The 24,615-nt window shown below is 44.2% G+C and overlaps 1 protein-coding gene across 6 annotated transcripts in view; it reads right to left on the bottom strand.

The window, feature by feature from the left end:
• Nucleotides 1–11,316: 11,316 nt before the first annotated feature.
• The window catches only part of GRIK1 (glutamate ionotropic receptor kainate type subunit 1), a 626,279-nt gene continuing 612,980 nt past the window's right edge, over nucleotides 11,317–24,615 (bottom strand). For 3 of the 6 annotated variants that reach the window (XM_077480009.1, XM_077480011.1, XM_077480013.1), the window contains one exon: nucleotides 11,317–11,774. In XM_077480009.1, coding sequence (XP_077336135.1) covers nucleotides 11,619–11,774 — 156 coding nt within the window. In that variant the 3' untranslated portion in view covers nucleotides 11,317–11,618. The remainder of the gene's footprint in view (nucleotides 11,775–24,615) is intronic. The other 3 variants (XM_077480010.1, XM_077480012.1, XM_077480014.1) reach the window with 1 other exon arrangement.

Here is a 24,615-nt window from a genome sequence, read left to right as displayed (position 1 = left end):
AACCAATCAATAAAACAGTAATGTTTCTCTGAGAAATATGGTGAAACACTTTGCATATTATGACTAACAGTAATTAACAGAACCAAATTACATTTACTTAGCAACAGTATATAAGCCTTTTTATACCACTGGCCAGTGGTGATTGATGAAAAAAAAATTGACCTGTAAAGTTGGGGCCCTTGAAGAAAGCCCTTCTTGTTCTTCCTTGCATACAGTGGCAGTGCTCTCTACTACAGTTTGATTACACCAGACATCAAAATCTCACACTCCTAGGCAGGGCCGCTGATAGGCCAGTACAACTGAGCAGATAAAAAATTAATATATATAAAAAAATAAAAATCCTCCAGCCATGGCCGATCAGAGTCTGTCTGGCTCAACTACCAACCAAATAGCCCCCACCACCCCCCGGTTATTTTTACTTTTTTTTTTTTTTTTGTGCAGATAGCTATCTGCAGACTAGGTTGCGGCAGGGGAGGGACTATTTTCTCTATTTCAGGTGCGGAAGAATACCTCTTCTGCACCCGCTCTTGATGCTGGCTGTGGCTCAAGTCCCAGCTAGTGCGTCCTTTATTGTGCCGTCCCCCTTGGCGCCGTGGAGTGATTCCTCCCCCTCCTCTTGCGAGAAGTGTCCGTGAGGCCAGCGGCGGTGGCAGAACACAAAAAATAAGTAGCTGGCATCATTGACATGACATCGCATCTGAATGGAATCATTTGTGGACACTCCAGTCCAGGCAGCAGCAGGATCAGGGAAGAAGTGCCTCATGGAGCCCAGCTAAAAATGACACAGGTGTGTGCTTGCTTGGGGGGGGGATTCAAGATCTACTACTGATGCAGCAGCGTATATACATTATGGTATTAGCAGCATGGGTGGCACTGTCTGCAGCAGAATATGACATTGGTGGCATGGGTGGCACTGTCTGCAGGTAGCACATGCGTTATGGCCCATAAGACATGTGCTGCCTGCAGACAGTGCCACCCATGCTGCCAATGCCATATTGTGCTGCAGACAGTGCCACCCATGACGCTAATGTCATAACGCATGTGATGCCTGCATTATGCCATTGGCGGCATGGGTGGCACTGTCTGCAGCACAATATGTAATTGGCGGCATGGGTGCACTGTCAGCAAGTAGCACATGCGTTATGCCATTAGTGTCACGGCTGGCATCCTGCCTGTGGCTAATTATGGCTCTCCTTGCTGCCGGCGCTGTGATTGGCCAAGCATGCAGGGTCACAATGCATGCTTGGCAAATCATGAGCCAGCAATGCACTGCGTTGGCGTAGTGCATTGTGGGCCATTCGTGCCACACGAATTTGGTGCGAACAGTCCACAAAGTTCTGAATTAGCTGAACAGACAAACGGCCGATGTTCGAGTCGAACACCGAGCTCATCCCTATTCCAGAGCATAGAGAGAGATTCAAATGATCAGCTGAATATTTATCATACCCTGTCCAGTTCCTGGAAAGGGGCTTCCAAAAGGTGGCTGAGGAGGTGATAAACGTGTAGGAGCCCTGGTAAGAGCATTGTTTCCACATTATGGAGTGTTCCAGTACTCCTGGAGCTGCTGCACATAGGAGAAGGATCACTAAGTCAAGAATTCATCATCAGGGCCTCAGCATTTGCTGCGCTAATGGGCCAAGGATGATAGCTAAAAAGGGACACCTACTGAAGGATTCTGTTTCAGAGTCCAGGTCTGGAGGATCAGCCTGAGGATACTGGGTGGCAGATAACTCCTCCTAAGACACTGAGTAAAAATATTACTGGGGACTGACAGTTGCTTAGAGATTTAACAGAACTGATTTCTAGCAATTGAAATACCTAGCTATCTCCAGAGAAAATGATATTAAAAGACAGCCAGTTCATTTGCTGGTGCTGCTGGCCATTTTGTAGTATCCTGTGACCCCAAACCCCTCTCCTGATGAAATATTGTTTGAGCAATAAATCTTAAAAACACATCCTAGATTGAAATTTAATTGTCACGATTCTTTGGTGACTGGTGGCCACTACAGTATTTAGGGAGCACCTGTCTATCTATGTCCAGCAGCCCCTTCGGGGGTGAGCACTATACGCACATGCGCAGATGAAGATCTATTGCTATGTCTTTCACAATACTGTTGCATTGGGAAATCTCCGCCTACACATCCTAGGGGACTGCAGGGCCTTAATTGCCAAACTTTTACAGAATATAACAACATATATTATCTCACAAAAGTGAGTACACCCTCACGTTTTTGTAAATATTTTATTATATCTTTTAATGTGACAACACTGAAGAAATGACACTTTGCTACAATGTAAAGTAGTGAGTGTACAGCTTGTATAACAGTGTAAATTTGCTGTCACCTTAATATAACTCAACACACAGACGTTAACCTTCCTGGCGGTATGATTAGTTCTTGTTTTAGGTGCTGAAAGCAGTACAATTATTTTGCATGGAAATTTGACGTTTTATATTGTAGGCCTGTAATTGTTAGGAATAACTCTCTTAAATCTGTTCAAACCAGAGTCTAGCAGACATCCAGATAAAGTTTATAATATAATAAATAATAATAAAAATGATTCAATAATGTAATCAAATCCAAAAACACTGAAATTTGCTCATTTGCAGAATTGTCGCTGTCATTAGATTTAGTGTTTGATGACGAATTTCCCCACAAATCGCTATCGCTCAATTCTGCAAGTGATTATAATTTATTATCGCTGTTTTCTAGTTGGTCTAAAATCACTTTTGACATAAAGGGACAGTTTTTGGTTGCTATGGGAAATCTCCAAATTCCAGGCAGAAAAAACAGTATTTATAATATAAAAGTGTATGCAGGGCACTGCACAGACCACTAGGGACAAAGGGGGTGTGTAATTTTTTTATACAGTACTGTAATCTGTAAGATTACAGTACTGTGTGTGTTTTGTGTGTTTTTACTTTTTTGAATTTGGCGCCGATCTCCGCTCCTGTGCGTCGGAACGTCGCAGGGAACGGAGCTCGGCGGCACTCGGGCACTGTGTGAAGCGAGCAGAGGACAGCTCGATCACACAGCGCGGAGGACATCACTGGATCCAGGGGACAAGGTAAGTAACTTCTCCCTGTGTCCTCCCGATGCGATCCCGAGTCTGGCTCGGGGTTACCGCTCGTGGAACTAAAATCCCAACCCGAGCCAGGTTCGGGATTACCGCTAGGGAAGTTAATGTCTAAACCACTGGCAACTGACTCATTAGTGTTGCAAGGTCTAAGGTGTGAAAGGGGAGCAGGTGTATTAAATTTGGTGTTATTGCTCTCACTCTCTCATACTAGTCACTGGAAGTTCAACATGGCACCTCATGGCAAAGAACTCTCTGAGGATCTGAAAAAATTAATTGTTGCTCTACATAAAGATGGCCTAGGCTATACGAAGATTGCCAAGACCCTGAAACTGAGCTGCAGCACGGTGGCCAAGACCATACCATGGTTTAACAGGACAAGTTCCACTCAGAACAGGCTTCGCCATGGTTGACTAAAGAAGCGTCATATCCAGAGTTTTTTTGGGGGGAAATAGACATATGAGTGCTGCCAGCATTGCTGCAGAGGTTGAAGGGGTTGGGCGTCAGCCTTCAGTGCTCAGACCATACACCACACACTGCATCAAATTGGTCTGATTGGCTGTCGTCCCAGAAGGAAGCCTCTTCTAAAAATGATGCACAAGAAAGGTGCAAACAGTTTGCTGAAGACAAGCAGACTAAGGACATGGATTACTAGAACCATGTCCTATGGTCAGATCAGACCAAGATACAGTGCCTTGCAAAAGTATTCACCTCCCTTGGCATTTTTCGTGTTTTCTTGCTTCACAACCTGGAATTAACATGGATTGTTTGGAGATTTGCATAATCTAATTTATAGAACATGCCCACAACTTTGAAGATTTTTTTTTTTTTATATATATTTATTGTGAAGCAAACAACAAATAGAGCAAAATAACAGAAAAAGTCAATGTGCATAACTATTCACCCCCCTAAAGTCAATACTTTGTATAGCCACCATTTGCGGCTATCACAGCTCCAAGTCTCTTTGGACAGGTCTCTATGAGCTTACCACTTCTTACCACTGGGATTTTTGCCCATTCCTCCTTGCAAAATTGCTCTTTCAAGTTGGATGTTTGCGCTTGTGAACAGCAATCTTTTCTGACCACAGATTTTCTATTGGATTGAGGTCTGGGCTTTGACTAGGCCATTCCAACAGATTTACATGTTTCCCCTTAAACCACTCAAGTGTTGCTTTAGCAGTGTGTTTGGGGTCATTACCCTGCTGGAAGGGGAACCTCCATCCTAGCCTCAAATCACACACAGAGTGGTCCAGGTTTTGCTCAAGAATATCCCTGTATTTAGCACCATCCATCTTTCCCTCAATTCTGACCAGTTTCCCAGTCCCGGCATCCCCACAGCAAAATGTTGCCACCACCATGTTTCACTGTGGGGATGGTGTTCTTTGGTTGATGTGATCTGTTGGGTTTGCTCCAGACATAGCATTTTCTTTCATGGCTGAAAAGATACATTTTAGTCTCATCAGACCAGAGCACCTTCCTCCATACATTTTGGGAGTCTCCTACATGCCTTTTCGCAAACTCAAAACATGCCATTTTGTTTTTTGATGAAAGTAGTGGCTTTCTCAGCCATAAAGTCCAACTATGTACAGATACTCCAGTCTCTGCTGTGGAACTCTGCAGCTTCTCCAGGGTTACCTTAGGTCTCTGTGCTGCCTCTCTGATTAATGCCCTCCTTGCCCGGTCTGTGAGGTTTGGTGTGCGACCATCTCTTGGCAGGTTGGCTGTTGTGCCATGTTCTTTCCATTTGGTTATGATAGATTTGATGGTGCTCCTAGGGATCATCAAAGATGTGGATATTTTTTTATAATCTAACCCTTACTTGTACTTCTCAGCAACATTGTTCCTTACTTTTTTGGAGAGTTCCTTGGTCTTCATGGCAGTGTTTGGTTAGTGGTGCCTCTTGCTTAGGTGTTGCAGCCTCTGGGGCCTTTCAAAAAGGTGTGCATATGTAATGACAGATCACGTGACACTTAGATTGCACACAGGTGGACATCATTTCACTAATTATGGGACTTCTGAAGGTAATTGGTTGAACCAGAGCTTTTTATGGGATTCATAACAAAGGGGGTGAATACATATGCACATACCAATTATCAATTTTTTATTTCTGAAAAATAGTTTTATGTATATATTTTTCAAATTTTACTTCACCAATTTAGATATTGTGTTACGATCCATCACATATAATTCAGATTAAAAAAACATTGACCTAAAGTCTATAATGTAACAAAAAGTAAAAAGCCAAGGGAGGTGAATACTTTTGCCAGGCACTGTAAACTTATTTGGTTCTGATGGTGTGAAGCGTGTGTGGCGGCAACCGGGTGAGGAGTACAAAGACAAGTGTGTCTTGCCTACAGTCAAGCATGGTGATGGGAGTGTCATGGTTTGGGGCTGCATGAGTGCTGCCGGCACTGGGGAGCTACAGTTCATTGAGGGAACCATGAATGCCAACATGTACTGTGACATAATGAAGCAGAGCATGATCCCATCCCTTCAGAGACTGAGCCGCGGGGCAGTATTCTAGCATGATAACGACCCCAAACACACCTCCAAGATTACTGCTGCCTTGCTAAAGAAGCTGAGGGTAAAAGTGATGGACTGAATGAATGAATGAAATACTTATATAGCGCACAATGCGAACTGAATCGCCTCTAGACTGACCAAGCATGTCTCCAGACCTAAGCCCTATTGAGCATCTGTGGGACATGCTTACAGTACTGCCTCAACATAGAGCGCAAGGCCTCCGTGATGTCATCATGGAGGAGTGGAAGAGGACAATACAGTGGGGGCTGGTGCTCAAAATGAAAAACAAACTGATTCTGAAAAAAAAAAACATAAATTGCAGCCTCACTGTGCCCATCAAAAGCAGCCACTGTACCATCAAACGCAGCCACTGTGCCCATCAATTGCCACCACTGTGCCCCCACTGTGCCTAACAAATGCTGCCATTGGGCCCATCGAATGCTGCCACTGTGCCTATTGAATGCAGCCACTGTGCCCATCGAATGCTGCCATTGTGAACCCCCCACCCGCTCACCGCTCACCGCTCGCCGCCTGCCCAGCACTTACCCTGTCTCGGTGGGGCAGCAGGTGACGTGGCGAACGGTGTCCTCCATGTCCTCCATGTCTTCTCCCGTCCTCTCCTGTAGGTGATTGGGTGCCCGATAGGCGTAAAAATCACAGCACCTGTCATTTCAGCCAATCGGGTGATGGGTAACAGACTCGAGCACCTGATTGGGGGAGAGGTGGTTCAATGTAAGGAAAACTAATATTCATTCACTTTTCTAACACTCCTGGGTGAACTGCGAGCGCGAAGCATGGCACTCACAGGTCATCTTTTTTGACGCCTATTAGAGCCTATGGCTCTAATCAGGTGCTTCAAAAACACCTCCCGGTCTCTGTAATTCAGCCCCCGACAAGGGGTCAGGCGCCTTAATAGGGGGTGGCAGCTGTGGCCATGGATAGATTCATGCAATGCATGAATTTATCTATTGGTGATAGAGGGGATGGCTGGAGAAAGGGGGTGGTGCCCGTGCGCCCTTATGGACGCACCGCCACTGGCACAATACAAAATATTTATTACTTTTCTAGTTGTTTCTTTGGAGCTGATTAATACACAGACAATTTGTAAGCTCTTCTGTACAATTTCAAATTGCAAAGGGACAGAGAGATAGATTTTTATCATTCAATTAACATGCAATGTACCACCCAAATCTTGAGATCTCCAACCATTTATTATGACAGACAGTTTGTTTACAACTGATAATGAGATCTGCCAGCACATCACAGATCAATAGACCTCGTTAGGTTTTTATATTGTCTATTGGTGTCCCATTGGGGAGATTTTCCTTTAATTCCTGTCCCATAGCCAAAACAGAAAGTGAGAGGAAATCCCTCCAAAGTAAAGGAATCCCTGTTTATCACCAGGGTTACCAGAATTAGTGTCCCATTGGACGATTTCCCTTCCATTCCTGTATTCCTATTCTGGAAACAACTCAAAATGTGTGGTTTTCTTTTACTTTCAATCTTGGGATAAGAGTTTTTAAAACACAAAGAAAGGGTGAATCTCCTTAACGGAGACACAGACAGCAGTAAAAACCTCACAGGTACTCTAAGTCCTCTCCACTCTATCCAAAACTAAAAAAAAAAGTTTTGCCTTTAACCACTTGACCTCCGGAAGATTTACCCCCCTTCATGACCAGGCCATTTTTTGTGATACGGCACTGCGTTAATTTAACCGACAATTGCACGGTCATGCAATGCTGTACTCAAATAAAATTAAAATAATCTATTTCCCACAAATAGAGCTTTCTTTTGGTGGTATTTTATCACCTCTGCAAGTTTTTTTTATTCTTCTCCCTATAAACAAAAAAAGGGCGACAATTTTGAAAAAAAAAAAAATCTATATTTTTTACTTCCTGCTATGAAATGTATCCAATAAATAAAATAAAAAAATTGAATTTCTTCATAAAGTTAGGTCAATATGTATTATGCTATATATTTCTGTTAGAAAAAAAAATCCCAAAAGCGTATATTGATTGGTTTGCACAAAAGATATAGCATCTACAAACAATGGGATATTTTTATTATTTTTTTTTACTAGTAAAGGCGGCGACCAGTGATTTATGGCAGGATTGCGATATTGTGGCAGACATTCTGACACTAACTGACACTTCTGACATTTTTTGGGAACCAGTGACACTAATACACTGGTCAGTGCTAAAAATATGCACTGTCACTGTACTAATGACACTGGCTGGGAAGGGGTTAAACAGGGGTGACCAAAGGGTTAACTGTGTGCCTAGCCAGTATTTATGTGAACTGTGTGAGGGGCTTTTACTAGGGGAAGAGATGGAATTTATTCCCTGCTTTGAAGGGACACAAACTCCATCCATTCCCCCTGTCAGAACTGACATCTTCCTTGTTTACATAGGCAAACCTGATGGGTTTACTTCCTCTTTGATTCCCTGCATCGCATAGTAGTCCATTATGTGTCACTTACCTGACACAGGAGCCAGCAAAGTCACCGCTGTCCCCTGTAGTCCGGAGCATCCATCTTCTCGGTGGGTCTCGCTGCTCCGCCGCTGTCATTCGGCGAAGCCACGATGACGTCACTCCCGCGCATGCGCACGGGAGCCGCCACTTGCGGCATGTCGCCGTTGACAGCGGCGCGCTCAGTGCTCGTAGACAGCGGTACCTGTCTTTCAGCAAATATCTCCTAAACCATGTGCCCATCATTCAGCTATAGCGCGGAGGTCAAGTGGTTAAACATGCACAAAGGTAAGCAGCATAAAAAAAAATAAAAAAAAATAAAGTTGTGCTATGTAAATAGGAACATGTCACAAATACAAAGTCGGTGTTATTTAAATTTGGCTGCAAAAGTGGAAACGCACGTTGAGAATGTATTCTCCAGCTTTATGTATAGTAACGCTCCCTTGTATAATGAAGTGGGTATGCTGTATTGCGGTCTGCAGAGCCATAGCCGTGTAGCAGATACTGAAGTCAGGTGGCGTCTGTCTGCCTGTGAGGGATTTAAGGATGGAGGTAGAAGCAGCACATTTCAGTAATAAAAATGCCCGAATGTTAGTGGTGGAAATCAAACTCCCACAGCTTACAAGAAGGTTAATAACATCTCCAGGCTGGAGCGGTGACAGGTTCATGCTGGGTGTACTTTGCCATGCAGACTTAACTGTGTACTCTCTTGTCCCAAGAGTATTGAGCTCAGCTCCACCAAAACTAAAATACGTGACAGCAGAGACGCAGCCTGTGGGATAATGTACACCTTGCTAGATAAACGATCTGGATATTGGAATTTTAAACTATTGAGTGATCAGTACAATACATAAGGCAGCAAGCAGTAAGGGGCCCCTGCTGACCCTGGGTTATGGTGGATATTGTCATTGTGGTTATGATGTATTTTTTTCAAAATGGCGGCATGGGAGCTGGAGAACAAGTAGCACAGAGGCAACCCGAAGAGGACTGGAGGGTAAGGAGAGGCACCATAGACATATGTAGGTGTACTTGTTTAGTTACATTGGGGATGATTTACTAAAACTGTAGAGTGCAAAATCTGGCGCAGCTGTGCATGGTAGACAATCAGCTTCGCACTTCCGTTTGTTCAATTAACGGGGTTGTAAAGGTTCGTGTTTTTTCACGTTAATGTATCCTATGCATTAAGGTAAAAAAACACCCGGCAGTCACCGGCCCCCAGCCCCCCGTTTTACTTACCTAAGCCCATAGCTCCCAACTGTCCCAGATTTCAAGGGACTTTCCCTGATTTGGAACAATGTCCCTCTGTCCCTCTTTCCCCCTTATTTGTCCCTCATTTTGGTCTGATCTATATAGATGTACATAAAATGCACTATTTATCTATCAAAAAGTGTTTTCCAGTGTTAAACCTTTCATCTGATTTCTAAATTGCTGCATTTGTAATTTCCAAAAAGCCAATATAAAGCAATAATGGTGGTAAAAAAAAAAAGCAGTTGTGGGTTTAACTAATCTTATTTTTTGTACAATTCTCCTTTAAGGGGGCGTGGCAAGGGGTGTGCTCTATGCCTGCATACTTTTGCTGATAGGTGTCCCTCATTCCCATCTCAAAAAGCTCGGAGGTATGCTGAGCCCCTTCATCTCTTCACGGGGAAGCACTCTTCCTCTCTCCACGGGGTCCCGACTCTTGATTGGATAGATTGAAAGCAGTGCAGCCATTGGCTCCCACTGCTGTCAATCAAATCCAATAACGTGGGGGGGGGGGGGGGCTGAGTCCGGCATTCGTGTCTGTGGACTCAAATGCTGGACTCAGGAAGCACTTCCGCAAGGTAACCGCCCCGGGAGAACGCTTCTCCTAGGGGAGTTATCTGATGTGGGGAGGAATCGCGAGAGCCGCCGGGGGACCCCAGAAGAGGAGGTTCGGGGCCACTCTGTGCAAAACGAGCTGCACAGTGGAGGTAAGTATGATATGTTTGTTATTTAAAAATAGAAAAAAAAATCCCTTACAATCACGCAAGCTTTGCAAGAAAACTTGGAAGCTGATTGGTTTCTATGCACAGCTGCAGCAGATTTTGCACTCCTCGGTTTTAGTAAATCAACCCCAGTGTTGAACACATTTTCATCAAGTCCACGCCTGCCTGCATAAAGGCAGAATAAATAGTATTCACTATAAATATATTTTAAATAATATAAATAGTGAAAGGGGTCTCTACAGTAAAAGTTGTTAAACTGTGGAATAGTCTTCCAAAGGGGATAGTGCTAGCTAACCCTGTAGATGGCCTAAAAATACTAAATGTTTCAAAATAAGACATCTAGCTGGCTATAAATAAAAGAGATGGTATTGTTGATCCAAGGAGTATCCAAATGCTTTATCAGGATCAGAAATTCATTTTTCCCTGCTAGATTAAATCGAATCACACCTCATAAGATTTCTTGCTTTCCTTTGGATCAGCTGTGCATTTGGAGTTTTGAGGATACAAGTCTTTTAATTTGAATTTATTTTTGCTTTTTGTTTAACCTCATATTGCCCATGTAGTGCATATATGTGACTGCAAAGAGGGTGGGCTTTAGCATCTACATGCCGTACATACACTATATTACCAAAAGTATTGGGATGCCTGCACGGATAAGCGAGATTGGGGTGGAGGAACTTGAATGGCCCGTCCAGAGTCCTGACCTCACCCGAACACCTTTGGGATGAATTAGAGTGGAGACTGCGAGCCAGGACTTCCCATCCAACATCAGTGCCTGACCTCACAAATGTGTTTCTGGAAGAATGGTCAAACATTCCCATAGACACACTCCTAAACCTTGTGGACAGCCTTCCCAGAAGAGTTGAAGCTGTTATAGCTGTGAAGGGTGGGCCAAGTCAATATTGAACCCTACAGACTAAGGCTAGGATGCCATTAAAGTTCATGTGCGTGTAAAGGCCAATATTTTTGGTAATATAGCGTATGTGCCCATGGACAGCCAAGGTTTCTGTGCTGCTATCACACTTGACTGCGCACTCCCAGCACGGTGACCGAGCTATCATAGAGAGCTCTCAGACTCTAGCCATGTTTGGCAGGACGGGCTCTTGATCATGTGACCAACGTTACAGCTAATCACAGTGGTCATGTGATCAGGAAGACCGTCCCACCCCACTGGCAGTAAGGACCAACTTAAAGGGATGCTCCGTGGGAACAAATCAAACATGATGGGTAGATGTCTTTTTACAACCAATGCAACTGAAGAACAAAACCCAAAGCACACATCATACTGAAAAACAGAATGTGTTTTATTTAGCATTATACTGAAAAACAAAGTGTGTTTTATTCCCAAAGCACACAGATCATTTGTACATGGTGGTGATGGAATGCTGCAGGTGATGTAGTGAAAAGATTCACACATTACTTTCAATAGATCCAGTGCGCCAGTGTGTGGCTTACACATTCTCCATGTGATGTAGATCTCACGTGTTGTTATAAAAATCATGTAGAAGAATTTAAAAAAAGGAGACACAATCCTTTAAAAAAAAACCCTCTATACAGTCCCGGCCAGTATTAAGTGACATCATTTCTATGCCATTGTCTCTTTCCTGATTATTCGCCTCTGGTGACAGGTCAGCATACTCGTGAAAGTCGACCGCGCCTTCACCTTTGACTTCTTTTTTAGTCTTTTCGGATGTTTTAGTGATATTCCAAGCTCCTCCATTATGGCATTGAAAGAAAGACACTGTGAATAGAAAAATAAACACGTTGAACAGCGTTTCCTTACATAGTTTCATAGTAGGTAAGGTTGAATAAAGACTATAGTCCATCGAGTTCAACCTGTGTAGGTGCACATGTGTCAGTGTCTACAATTATTTCCCATATCCCTGTATATTGTGTTCTTTAACCACTTGCCGACCGCCGCACGACGATATACGTCGGCAGAATGGCACGGGCAGGCATATTGGCGTATATATAAGTCCATGCCTGCCCGCGGGTGGGGGGCCCGATCGGGCCCCCCCCCGGTGCCTGCGGCGGTCGGCATTCGTTCGGGAGAGATCAGGGATGAGGGGACGGCCATTCATTCATGGCCACCCCCTCGCGATCGCTCTCGACGAATGGAAATCCCCCGTGACATCACTTCCTCTCCTGTAATGTAAACACAGGAGAGGAAGTGATGTATTCTCTCCTCCGTGTCGGTATTTTCCGTTCCGACACGGAGGAGAGCGGATCGGTGAGTTGCACCAACACTCTACACACACAGTAGAACATGCCAGGCACACTCACACCCCCCCTTTACCCCCCGATCACCCCCCCAATTACCCCTGCCCCCCAGTCACAGTGACACCAATGTCATTTTTTTTTTTTTTTTTTTTTTTTTTGCATTGGTGTCATTTGTGACTGTAATAACTGTTAGGGCAGTTAGAGTTAGCCCCCTTTAGTTCTAATGTACCCCCCTAACCCCCCCAATAAAGGTTTAACCCCGTGATCACCCCCCGTCGCCAGTGTCACTAAGGCTGGGTTCACATTGCAGCGGTTTATGAGAACGAATGTGATTCGCACCGCACTGCAGTGCAAATCACATCCGATCTCTGTGCGATTCGAGTTCAGCCATTCGCCGCACCCGCCGCACCCGCCACACCCGCCGCACCCGCCGCAAATTCGCACGGGACCCTTTTTTTGGCCCGCAGCAGAATCGGATCGCATGGGTGTTCACACCATGCGATCCGAGTTTGCAGATCGCACTGCGATATGCGAACTGATCTGGGGGTGTCAGTAACATTTCACTGACACTCCCAGCAGTTCGCATAGGGCAGTGTGAACTGCCGCCGGGAGGCATGCGATGCGGGAACCCGCCGCGGATTCGCGGCGTTTCCGCATCGCTCCAGTGTGAACCCAGCCTAATAAGCGATCATTTTTCTGATCGCCGTATTAGTGTCACAGGTGACGCTAGTTAGGCAGGTAGGTATTTAGGTTCGCCGCAGCTTTTTATAGCGCCAGGGACCCCCATATACTACCGCATAAAGCCCCCTGATTGCCCCCTAGTTAACCCTTTCACCAGTGATCACCATATAACTGTTACAGGTGACGCTGGTTGGTTAGTTATTTTTTTATAGTTTCAGGGCACCCGCCATTTATTACCTAATAAAGGTTTAACCCCCTGATCACCCGGCGGGTGTCATTTGTGACTAATAACTGTTAGGGCAGTTAGGGTTAGCCCCCTTTAGTTCTAAGGTACCCCCCTAACCCCCCCAATAAAGGTTTAACCCCGTGAACACCCCCCGTCGCCAGTGTCACTAAGGCTGGGTTCAGATTGCAGCGGTTTGAGAACGGATGTGATTCGCACCGCACTGCAGTGCAAATCACATCCGATCTCTGTGCGATTCGAGTTCAGCCATTCGCCGCACCCGCCACACCCGCCGCACCCGCCGCAAATTCGCACGGGACCCTTTTTTTGGCCCGCAGCAGAATCGGATCGCATGGGTGTTCACACCATGCGATCCGAGTTTTCAGATCGCACTGCGATATGCGAACTGATCTGGGGGTGTCAGTAACATTTCACTGACACTCCCAGCAGTTCGCATAGGGCAGTGTGAACTGCCGCCGGGAGGCATGCGATGCGGGAACCCGCCGCGCATTCGTGGCGTTCCCGCATCGCTCCAGTGTGAACCCAGCCTAATAAGCGATCGTTTTTCTGATCGCTGTATTAGTGTCACAGGTGACGCTAGTTAGGCAAGTAGGTATTTAGGTTCGCCGCAGCTTTTTATAGCGCCAGGGACCCCCATATACTACCGCATAAAGCCCCCTGATTGCCCCCTAGTTAACCCTTTCACCAGTGATCACCATATAACTGTTACAGGTGACGCTGGTTGGTTAGTTATTTTTTTATAGTTTCAGGGCACCCGCCATTTATTACCTAGTCTCACTAGTGTACCCCTAAATTTAGGGGTGTCTACTTTCCAAAATGGGGTCATTTGGGGGGGGTTTGTGCCATCTTGGCATTTTATGGCCTTCAAAACTGTAACGCCCTTAGAAAGCCTGAAGGCGGTGCTTGGTTTTCGGGGCCCCGTACGCGGCTAGGCTCCCAAAAAGTCCCACATATGTGGTATCCCCGTACTCAGGAGAAGCAGCAGAATTTATTTTGGGGTGTCATTTCACATATGCCCATGGCATGCGTGAGCAATATATCATTTAGTGACAACTTTGTGAAAAAAAAAAAAAAAAAAAAAAAGTTTGTAATTTTCCCGCAACTTGTGGCAAAATATAAAATATTCCATGGACTCAACATGCCTCTCAGCAAATAGCTTGGGGTGTCTACTTTCTAAAATGGGGTCATTTGTGGGGGTTTTGTGCCATCTTGGCATTTTATGGCCTTCAAAACTGTAATAGGTAGTGAGGAGTGAAGTCAAATATTTACGCCCTTAGAAAGCCTGAAGGCGGTGCTTGGTTTTCGGGGCCCCGTACGCGGCTAGGCTCCCAAAAAGTCCCACATATGTGGTATCCCCGTACTCAGGAGAAGCAGCAGAATTTATTTTGGGGTGTCATTTCACATATGCCCATGGCATGTGTGAGCAATATATCATTTAGTGACAACTTTGTGAAAAAAAAAAAAAAAAAAAAAAAGTTTGTAATTTTCCCGCAACTTGTGGCAAAATATAAAATATTCCATGAACTCAACATGCCTCTCAGCAAATAGCTTGGGGTGTCTACTTTCTAAAATGGGGTCATTTGTGGGGGTTTTGTGCCATCTTGGCATTTTATGGCCTTCAAAACTGTAATAGGTAGTGAGAAGTGAACTCAAAAATTTACGCCCTTAGAAAGCCTGAAGGCGGTGCTTGGTTTTCGGGGCCCCGTACGCGGCTAGGCTCCCAAAAAGTCCCACATATGTGGTATCCCCGTACTCAGGAGAAGCAGCAGAATTTATTTTGGGGTGTCATTTCACATACGCCCATAGCATGTGTGAGCAATATATCATTTAGTGACAACTTTGTGTAAAAAAAAAAAAAAAATTTTTTTTTTGTCATTATTCAATCGCTTGAGGCAAAAAAATAAAATATTCAATGGGCTCAACATGCCTCTTATCAATTTCCTTAGGGGGTCTACTTTCCAAAATGGGGTCATTTGGGGGGGTTTTGTACTGCCCTGCCATTTTAGCACCTCAAGAAATGAGATAGGCAGTCGTAAACTAAAAGCTGCGTAAATTCCAGAAAACGTACCTTAGTTTGTAGATGTGACAACTTTTGCGCAAACCAATAAATATACAATTATTGACTTTTTTTTTACCAAAGACATGTGGCTGAATACATTTTGGCCTAAATGTATGACTAAAATTGAGTTTATTGGATTTTTCTAATAACAAAAAGTAGAAAATATCATTTTTTTTCAAAATTTGCGGTCTTTTTACGTTTATATCGCAAAAAATAAAAATCGCAGAGGCAATCAAATACCATCAAAAGAAAGCTCTATTTGTGGGAAGAAAAGGACGCAAATTTTGTTTGGGTACAACATTGCATGACCGCGCAATTACCAGTTAAAGCAGCGCAGTGCCAAAGTGTAAAAAGACCTCTGGTCATTTACCAGCAAAATGGTCCGGTCTTAAAGTGGTTAAGATGCACATCCAAGAGTCTCTTAAAAATATCCATACTCCCTGCAGTGACCACCAATTGTGGAAGAGAGTCCCACATCCTTATGGCCCTGACAGTGAAAAAAAACACTGCGCAGTTTAAGGTTAAAGCGCTTCTCCTTGGGGACTGCATAGCTTTTTCGCTATGCTGGGTTCGCCATTGACGCATTAGTAAATCGCTATCATATCTCCTCTCAAGCACTGTTTCTCCAGCGAGAATAGATTCAGTGTTTTGCAGTCGCTCCCTGTAATCAAAGTCCTCCATTCCGCCTATTAGTTTTGTTGCCCTACTTTGGACTCTCTCCAGTTCCAGCACATCCCTTCTGAGGACTGGTGACCAGAACTGGACATAATTCTCCAGATGTGGTCTAATCAATGTTTTATAAAGTGGTACGATTATCGTTCTATCCCTGGAGAATATGCATTTTTCTTATGCATGCTAATGTTCTGCCGGCTTTGGTAGCTGCAGCTCAGCATTGCATGCTATTACTCAATCTGTCATCTACTAGGACCCCCAGATCTCCCTCCACCCTGGATTCCCCCAGTGGTTCTCCCCCTTGTGAGAAGTTTGCATTAATGTTTTTTGCCCCCAAGTGCATTACATTTTTCCACATTAAACTTCATTTGCTATGTAGTTGCCCACTCCATAATTATGTTAAGGTATTTCTGTAAGATTTCTAAATCCTGATCTGAAGTCATTACCCTGCTTAATTTTGTATGGTCCACAAAAACTGAGATTGAGCTATTTATCCCATCCTCTATATCATTTATGAATACATTGAGTAGAATTGGTCCCAAGACAGAACCCTGGGGGACCCCACTTACCACTCCAGACCAGTCTGAGTACATGTTATTTATCACCACCCTTTGGACACGTCCCTGTAACCAGTTTTTTTACCCAAGAACAAACCTTATGGTCCATGTCTGCAGACCTCAGCTTGAAGCGCTTATGGTGGACTGTATCGAATGCCTTTGCAAAATCCAGGTACACTAAATCCACAGGCCTTTCCCTGTCTAGATGGCAGCTTACCGCCTCGTAGAATGTTAACAGATTGGTCTGACAAGAACGACCTTTTGTAAACCCATGCTGATAACTACTTATGAGATTTTTTTTCCTCAGTAAATATTTGGTTATAGTCCTTTATCATCCCCATCCAATAATTTACCAACGATTGATGTTAGGCTGACTGGCTTGTAGATTCCATGGATTTGTCTCTGTTCTTTTTTGAATATTGGTGCCACATTGTCTTTTCTCCAACCAGCTGGTACAAATCCTGTCAGTATGCTGTGCACAAAGATCAGGAACAATGGTCTGGCCATAACCTGACTGAGATCTCTGCGGACTTTCGGATGTAAGCCAGAAACAGTAGGTAATACACTACAAGATCTTAAGAGTTGAATCAACAATGGGCTTTGGGAACCTTGGTGATGACATCTCCCCTCTGGTATAGATACATAAAAATGGGAGAGAAATATTCTCCCATAGGTGAAGGAGGACTTTAATGGATATGACGTTGTCACGCAAGTGAGCACGATAAAACTGAATTGTTTAAAATTACATTTTATTCATACAAAAGTCATAAAAAACATTGTGACGGAAGATAAGTCTGTGAACAACATATGGCATATTGCCAATGATGATACTTATAACCAATAAAGGCTTGAAGAGTTCTGGTGCATGGAGTGATAAACGACATTTGATACAATTCTGTTTTGTTGTGCTTACCTCGGTGACATTGTCTAATCCATTAAAGTCCTCCTGCACCTATGAGAGAATGTTTCTCTCCAATTTTAATGTATCTATACTCTATTTAAGGATGTGGATGTGACTTATTGTCCCTAGAACTGGTCTAATAAATGTGTATATATCTTCCCCAGGGGCGGACTGACCATTCGGCCACTCGGGCACTGCCCGAGGGCCCCAGGCCACAAGGGGGCCCCATCAGGGTTGCCAGCCTCAGTAAAACCAGGGACAGTATTTAAAAATCTGTGTTTTTTTACATCTGTCTCTGAAATGTCCCTTACCGACATCCTTTTAGTCTAAAAATCCCAAGATTATTGCTGCCCCACCTCTCCAGTACCTTCTCAGCAAATAGAAACATGTCTATACTGTGTGATTGTATACTGTGTGTGTGTGTATACTGTGTGGCCCCATAATCTCTGATTGCCTGGGGGGGCCCCATAATCTCCTATTGCCCGGGGGCCCCATGAGTTGTCAGTCCGCCCCTGATCTCCCCACTAGTGTTCTCATCTATTCCCCATCCTCAACACAAAACTATAATGTTCCTCTGCTTTCTCCTTAAATCTGACATCCAGAAACAGTAAAAATAACCGTGGTTATTGAAATACCTGCCACAAAAATACACTTTATTCCATCAATTGCTGCGCCTGTGTTACATTGCACTGATAAATGGTGCACTCTCTTATAATTCCCATATCTGGTGGTATGCAATACTCAACACCGTCTGCGGTCTGTGAGCAAGGTGACTGGTCTCCTTCCCACCCCCTCTGCAGTTCTAGCGAGGGACTGGTGACATTATCAGCAGAGACTAGGCATAGGAACTAGTGCAGTCCATACAAAATATGGCTTCACATTACACACCCTCTGATAATCTTTTGCATATCTCATGGCTCACCACAGCTAAATGAATTTTTCAGCTCTAAGCATGATGTCCTAGGGCCTAAGAAGAAGAAAATGCTGGTGGAAGGAATTAAAAAAGGTAAAAAAACGGGAGCCTGTGGGAAGGTCTTTATTGCTGGTGAAACATAACCACAGGAATGGAGGGGCAGAGAGGGAGTCATGAGGAACAGGGTTCCTCTATAGCGGGCTTCACTAAATGGTAGACCACAATCTGGATACGGGCCTGTCCAGACCACAGCACTTGGCAGCCTGATCTCTTCTCCTGCCACTGCTGCTGCTGTTAAAACCCACAGCGGACGGCTGGAGACACATCTGGGTGGATTCCTCTCATTTATTTGTATTTGCCCCCCTGCCGCCACCACAGCTGTTAAACTTGCAGCAGGAGAGAAGGTGGGAGATATGGTTGTTCTACACAGTGAGTGGGAGCTGCCCAACCTTTCGCTTGTTAAGAAGTGTTGGTCAGCTCCCACCCTCAGTGCAGGCCCTCTGTATCTCCCGCCCTCTTCCCTTCTCTGAGTTTACCAGTGGTGGCTGGAGGTAGGCAAATACATATACAAAAGAGGAATCCACCCTGCTATGTCTCTCGCCCTCCGTTGTGTGTTTTAATAGCAGCAGTGGCGACGGCAGAAGAAGAGTTCAGGCTGCTAAGTACCCTCCTACATGCTAAGATAGGACTGTGACAAGGGAAGAGCTGTAACTGCAGTGGAGACTTTGATTAAGACCCCTTTCACACTGGGGCAGCGGCCGCATTCACGCTCATTTTAGCAGCACTTTAGCGATGTTTAAGTGGTGCTTTTCGGCCGCTAGCAGGGTTAAAAACGCCCGTGTTGCGGTGCTTCCGAAGAGCTGCCCATTCATTTCAATGGACAGGACGTTTTGGGAATGCTAAATACAGCGCTTCCAAACCCCCCCAAAAATGCTGCTTGCAGGACTTTTCCTAACGTCCCACAAGCCTACCGCCCCAGTGTGAAACGTCACACTGAAATTAATAGGAAGCGGTCTTCAGGCACTTTACAGTGTGAAAGGTGTCTTATAGGGGGTGTGGGGGGGGGGGGGGGTTGTGTTTGTAAGAGAGGACTGTCTTTAGAGGCAGGTTTGATATGGAGGAGGGCTGTGGTGTGAGGGGGCAACTGTGATATGGGCAGGCTATGATGTGAAAGGGGGGGGGCACTTTAAAACAATATGTCATTCATCTCTATGTCTATAGTATAAGTGTCAGGACTGGGCTCAGCCCTTTCTTCTCAAAGCTGGCGGCTCAACTCTCAGCTAATTCCAAGCTCCTATCTCTCCATAGAGATTCGCCTGTTGATGATATCCTGCTCCTCAGTCCTGCCTACTTAAGCCATCCAGTCCAGATGATCTCTGCCTTCGCCTTGGTCACATCTCTAGAGACGTTCTCCTGTGTTCCTGTTAAAGACTTGTTTGGCTGACATTCCTTCTGGCTCCAGATCCTGCTTGCTGTTCTACTACACTTGTCTCTGGCTCCCTGACATTTTGGCTTGTCTGACTATCCGTTCTGGTTCCTGAACTCTTGCTATGTTTTGACTACGTTTACTCTGTTTACCTTCTTTTATTATATTTTATGTTGTTATATATCTTTTTTTATATATATTTTATTATTAACAAGTGTGATTTAACTGTACTTCTGTCTCAGTCTGATTCATGGTTTCTGACAATAAGCACTGGAGAGAAATACATTTTCAAAGTTCACAACTGAGGCATTTTTCTATGAGAGCAGAATTGTGACTAAAACACTTTAGCGTACAAAATCCACAGTTTGAGAATTATTAACGTCATATTAATATCAGCTAGGGAGCTCAGGAGTGGCTTGCTTTAAAGCTTACTCATAGGGTCACACCCTATGAGTATGCGCTAATTAGAGTAAAACGCATTGGGGTGAGCGTGTTGGAGGTGGAAAAGTCTATGGGGATTATTTACGAAAGGCAAATCCACTTTGCGCTGCAAGTGCAATTGAAAGTGCAGTCGCTCTAAATCTAAAGGGTAGATTGGAAATGAGGGGAAGCTCTGATGATTTTTATCATCCAATCATGTGAAAACTAAAATGCTGTTTTTTATTTACTTTGCATGTCCCCCTTGGATCTATAGCGAGTTTACTTCCAAGTGCACTTTCAGTGCAAAGTGGATTTTCCTTTAGTAAATAACCCTCTATATATCGGAGAGTTGAATAAACTTGAACAAGGTTTTTAAACCAGTGAGCAGCTTCGCTTCTTCTTCGTGAGTTTTTTTTTTTTTTGGATGGATTCTTTGTAGCGGCCAGTGACCGCCAGGAGCCAGCTCTCTGAGCCGGATGATTTGTGATGATGAGTGCCTGCAGTGGAACATTATCTCTTGTATCTCTTGGTCAATAGCTGTTATCTCAATCGCTCCAAATCCTAAACTTAAAAACACACTGAAAACGGGTGCAAAAATCACCTGAACACACAAGTAAATGCACATTGACACATGACAATGCCCCTGCCTAATGCTACAATAAAACGCACCTCTGCACATAAGCATAAATGTAAATATTCTATTCAGGTAAACAAAGAGGGAAAAATAAGAGTTTAATAAGAGTTTAGATGAGCATTTAAAGGATAATTTCACCTTTAGTAACATGTTACACTTGTAATTAGGGTGTAATATGTAACATGTTACCAAAGAGCACCTGCACCCCCCCCCCCAAAACCCTCATTGTGACAATGAGTGAGGGATCCTCCCCCCCCACCCGATGTCACAATTCAAAAACGCACCCGCGCAGCCCCGCCATTTATTCATGGTTTCCTGTGAACAAATGAACTACAAGTACATTCTTCCATTGTGGTACAAGGCTTTTAGTTCTCAATGAACTGTGAATTGACTGATGAGCGCTCCCATAGTTCATTGATTCTTCCTGCAGTGTAGTAACTATCTGTCCGTATGTACCGATCGCAAGTGGAATGCTTTACACTGCAGGCTGCAGGATAAAAAAATAATAATAAAGCACATTTTTTTTCCTGCAAAAAGATGCGCACTTATTTTTTTTTTTTACAAAAGGTGAACTTGGCCTTTAACCACTTCCAGCCCAAGGTCATCATATGACGTCCTTGATTTTCAGTGGGAATATCTGAATGATGCCTGCAGCTACAGGCATCATTGAGATATCCTCGTTTTCAGCCAGTGATTATGTGCACCGTAAGAACAATCATAGCGGCAGTTCCACCCCTTAATTGTTCTTACAGGCGACGGGAGGGGACATCCCCCTCCCACAGCCATCCAGTGCTTCTCTGGGCTCTCCCGTGCCATCGAGGATCCGGAGAAAGAATCGGCCGCTGCCAGATGATGACCATAGAGATTTCTGGTGACCATATGTCACCAATCATCTCTATGACCGTCGGAGGCCTTATGACATCATGTCCAGGCCGCGATTTTAAACAAAGCCACGATCACAGCTGGTAAGCAAGAGATCATAATTTTTTTTTGATCTCACGCTTTCCAGCCTGGAGGAGAGATGTGGGGTCTTATTGACCCCGCATCTCTCCATAAAGAGGACCTGTCACGCACCCTTCCTATTACAAGGGATGTTTATATTCCTTGTAAAAGGAATAAAAGTTATAAAAAAAAATGTAAAAGAGAAAATGTAAGAAAAAAATAAGTAAAGTAAAATAAACAATAAAAAAAATATACTTTTAAAAACCTCTCTGTCCCCGGTAGCTCGCGCTCAGAAGCGAATGCACACGTAAGTCCCGCCCACATATATAAATGCCATTCAAATCACACATGTGAGGTATTACCACGTGTGTTAAAGCGCAAGCAACCATTCTAGCTCTAGACCTCCTCTGTAACTCTAAACTGGTAACCTGTAAAAAAAATTTAAGCATCGCCTATGGAGATTTTTAAGTACTGAAGTTTGGTGCCATTCCATGAGTATGCTCAATTTTACAGTATGACATGTTGGGTATCTATTTACTTGGCATAACATCATATTTCACAGTATACAAAAAATTGGGCTAATTTACTTTTTTGTTATTTTTTAATTCATTTAAAAAAAAAAAAACCTTGTTTGAAAAACTGTTGCGTAAATACTGTGCGAAATAAAAAGTTGCAACGACTGTCATTTCATTCCCTAGGCCCTAGGGTGTTTGCTAAAAACATATATAATGTTATGGAGTTCTGAGTAATTTGCTAACAAAAATTGTATGATTTTTACGAGTGCCAGAATAGGCCCCATATGGAAGTGGTTAAACTCTAGCAGTGAGATTAAGACCCCTGCTAATGGACAGGGAAGGTGCACATTGAAACATCTGCGTCACTAAACAATGGACGATTCAACCCGTCTGCAGCTAACCAAAATTAAAATAATTTTTTTTTTTTGGACTAACCCATTAAACTATTGATTTCATTAAATGTTTGGAGGGTTCACAACAGCAACGAAGAAGCATACATCATCTGTGACAAACACACTCTTGTCTTTTTTTGCTTTTACGTTATTTGTGAAAGTGATTGAAAAATACATATCTTGTAAAATGAGGAGTAATCACATGAAAGCTGGCTATGTAATTACCTAATGCTTTGCACTTCCCTGGTGCTGGACAGATAACTGATGTGTGTTCCAAATGGTATATACGGTTATTAATTTAATAAATGGACTGTCATGCAGTGCACTCCAAGCCATAATGGAAAATAACCGTAAACAGTAAAAAGGTTTGATGAGTGTCAATCTAACTGCTGTAGTTGACATGTCTTGTGAGTTTTTGTCCTCAAGAGAAGATCACATTGAACCAGATAAAACATACAGTATATATATATTCAGAAACAAAGCCATGACTCTACGAAGGTGGCCACCTCCACCCAGAGGGCTCCGGGTAAGACTGGTGGTCAGCCCTTTGCTTTTTTTTTTGGCACAGTTTCTAAAGTACAGTGGTTCTAAAGCAGGGATATGCAATTAGCAGACCTCCAGCTGTTGCAAAACTACAAGTCCCATGAGGCATAGCAAGACTCTGAGAGTCACAAGCATGACATCCAGAGGTAGAGGCATGATGGTACATGTAGTTTTGCAACAGCTGGAGGTCCGCTAATTGCATATCCCTGTTCTAAAGCCTTATGGTTTTTAACCTTAATGCATTATATGTATAACAGCTTCAACTATTCTGGGAAGGCTGTCCACAAGGTTTCGGAGTGTGTCTATGGGAATGTTTCACTATTCTTCCAGAAGTGTGTTTGTGAAGTCAGGCACTGAAGTGGACGAGAAGGCCCGGCTTGCAAACTCTGCACTAACTCATCCCAAAGGTGTTTTTAGTGGCCATAACCCTTGGCAGGGCGGCCTTAACTTTTGGGCTTACCTGTTACCTCCGCTTGGCTGGTTCTTCCACGTCTAGGGGTTCCCAGAGTTAGTACCCAACACCTTTGGATGCTGACACCATAAAAGTCCTTTAGAAAAGGTTTTCATTTGCAGGGGTAACATCCAACAAATACAGTCTCGTATGGGAACAAGGCAAGGGTGAAGAAACTCAGGAACCTTGAACTGCTAATATCAGAAAGTCTCTAATGTCACCCAGAGAGTAGCCACTCGTAGCAGGGTGCTTCAAAGCTGAACAAATCTCTAGCCAGAGATTATGGCAATCAGCATTTTGATCCAGAACTTGTGAAATCTTTGACCTTGTGTAACTGGTAACAGAAGTGGACAGGAACCTTTTTCTTCAGTACCTGCAACGTTCTCTGTCTCCTTGGTAGTACTGGAAAAAAGCGTGAATTTGTCAGTGTCCTTCACAACCCAGCAACCAGGCACTTCTCAGGATGCCAGCTTGTTGGCCCTCCTCCGAAGAGTCCTCCCCCGGTCGCTTACACGAGCTGCGGTGCCCCTCCAAGCCGAGACCACACCTGGACGCCTTGAATCCTCCATCAGTTACTACCCCTCAGACCAGCTGGTTCCGAGACTTGGGAACAGACGGATCCTTACCCCAGACTAGGCGGGTCTATTGGGGTCAGCCAACCGAAGCATGTTGCGGAGCGACGGACGCTCCCGGTGAATGGGACCCCTCGCGGGGCTACCCGGTCTAGAATCGGGAACAGACCGCTAGGGCCTCACGAACGAACCTAGAACACGTGACTTCAACATCTTAATTACCCTTCCCCAGACTCCTCAGAGCGGCCAGGCGCACCCACTGATTGGCTCTGGGGAAGCTGATACCCAAAACGTTCCCAACCAGTCCTGGTTCTAAGCCTGTCATGTGTACCTAACTGTACACATGACCAGGCAGAACTCTAACACAGCCCAGCCAAACTGATGTCAAAGTTAAACCTACACAATAAACCCTCAGAACCCCACTACTGTTCTGAGGCAAA

Source organism: Lithobates pipiens, unplaced genomic scaffold, assembly GCF_037356315.1.
Source record: "Lithobates pipiens isolate NorthernLeopardFrog02 unplaced genomic scaffold, aLitPip1_a1.2 Scaffold_16, whole genome shotgun sequence".
Lineage (NCBI taxonomy): Eukaryota > Metazoa > Chordata > Amphibia > Anura > Ranidae > Lithobates > Lithobates pipiens.
This window is presented reverse-complemented; position numbering and strand designations above follow the sequence as displayed.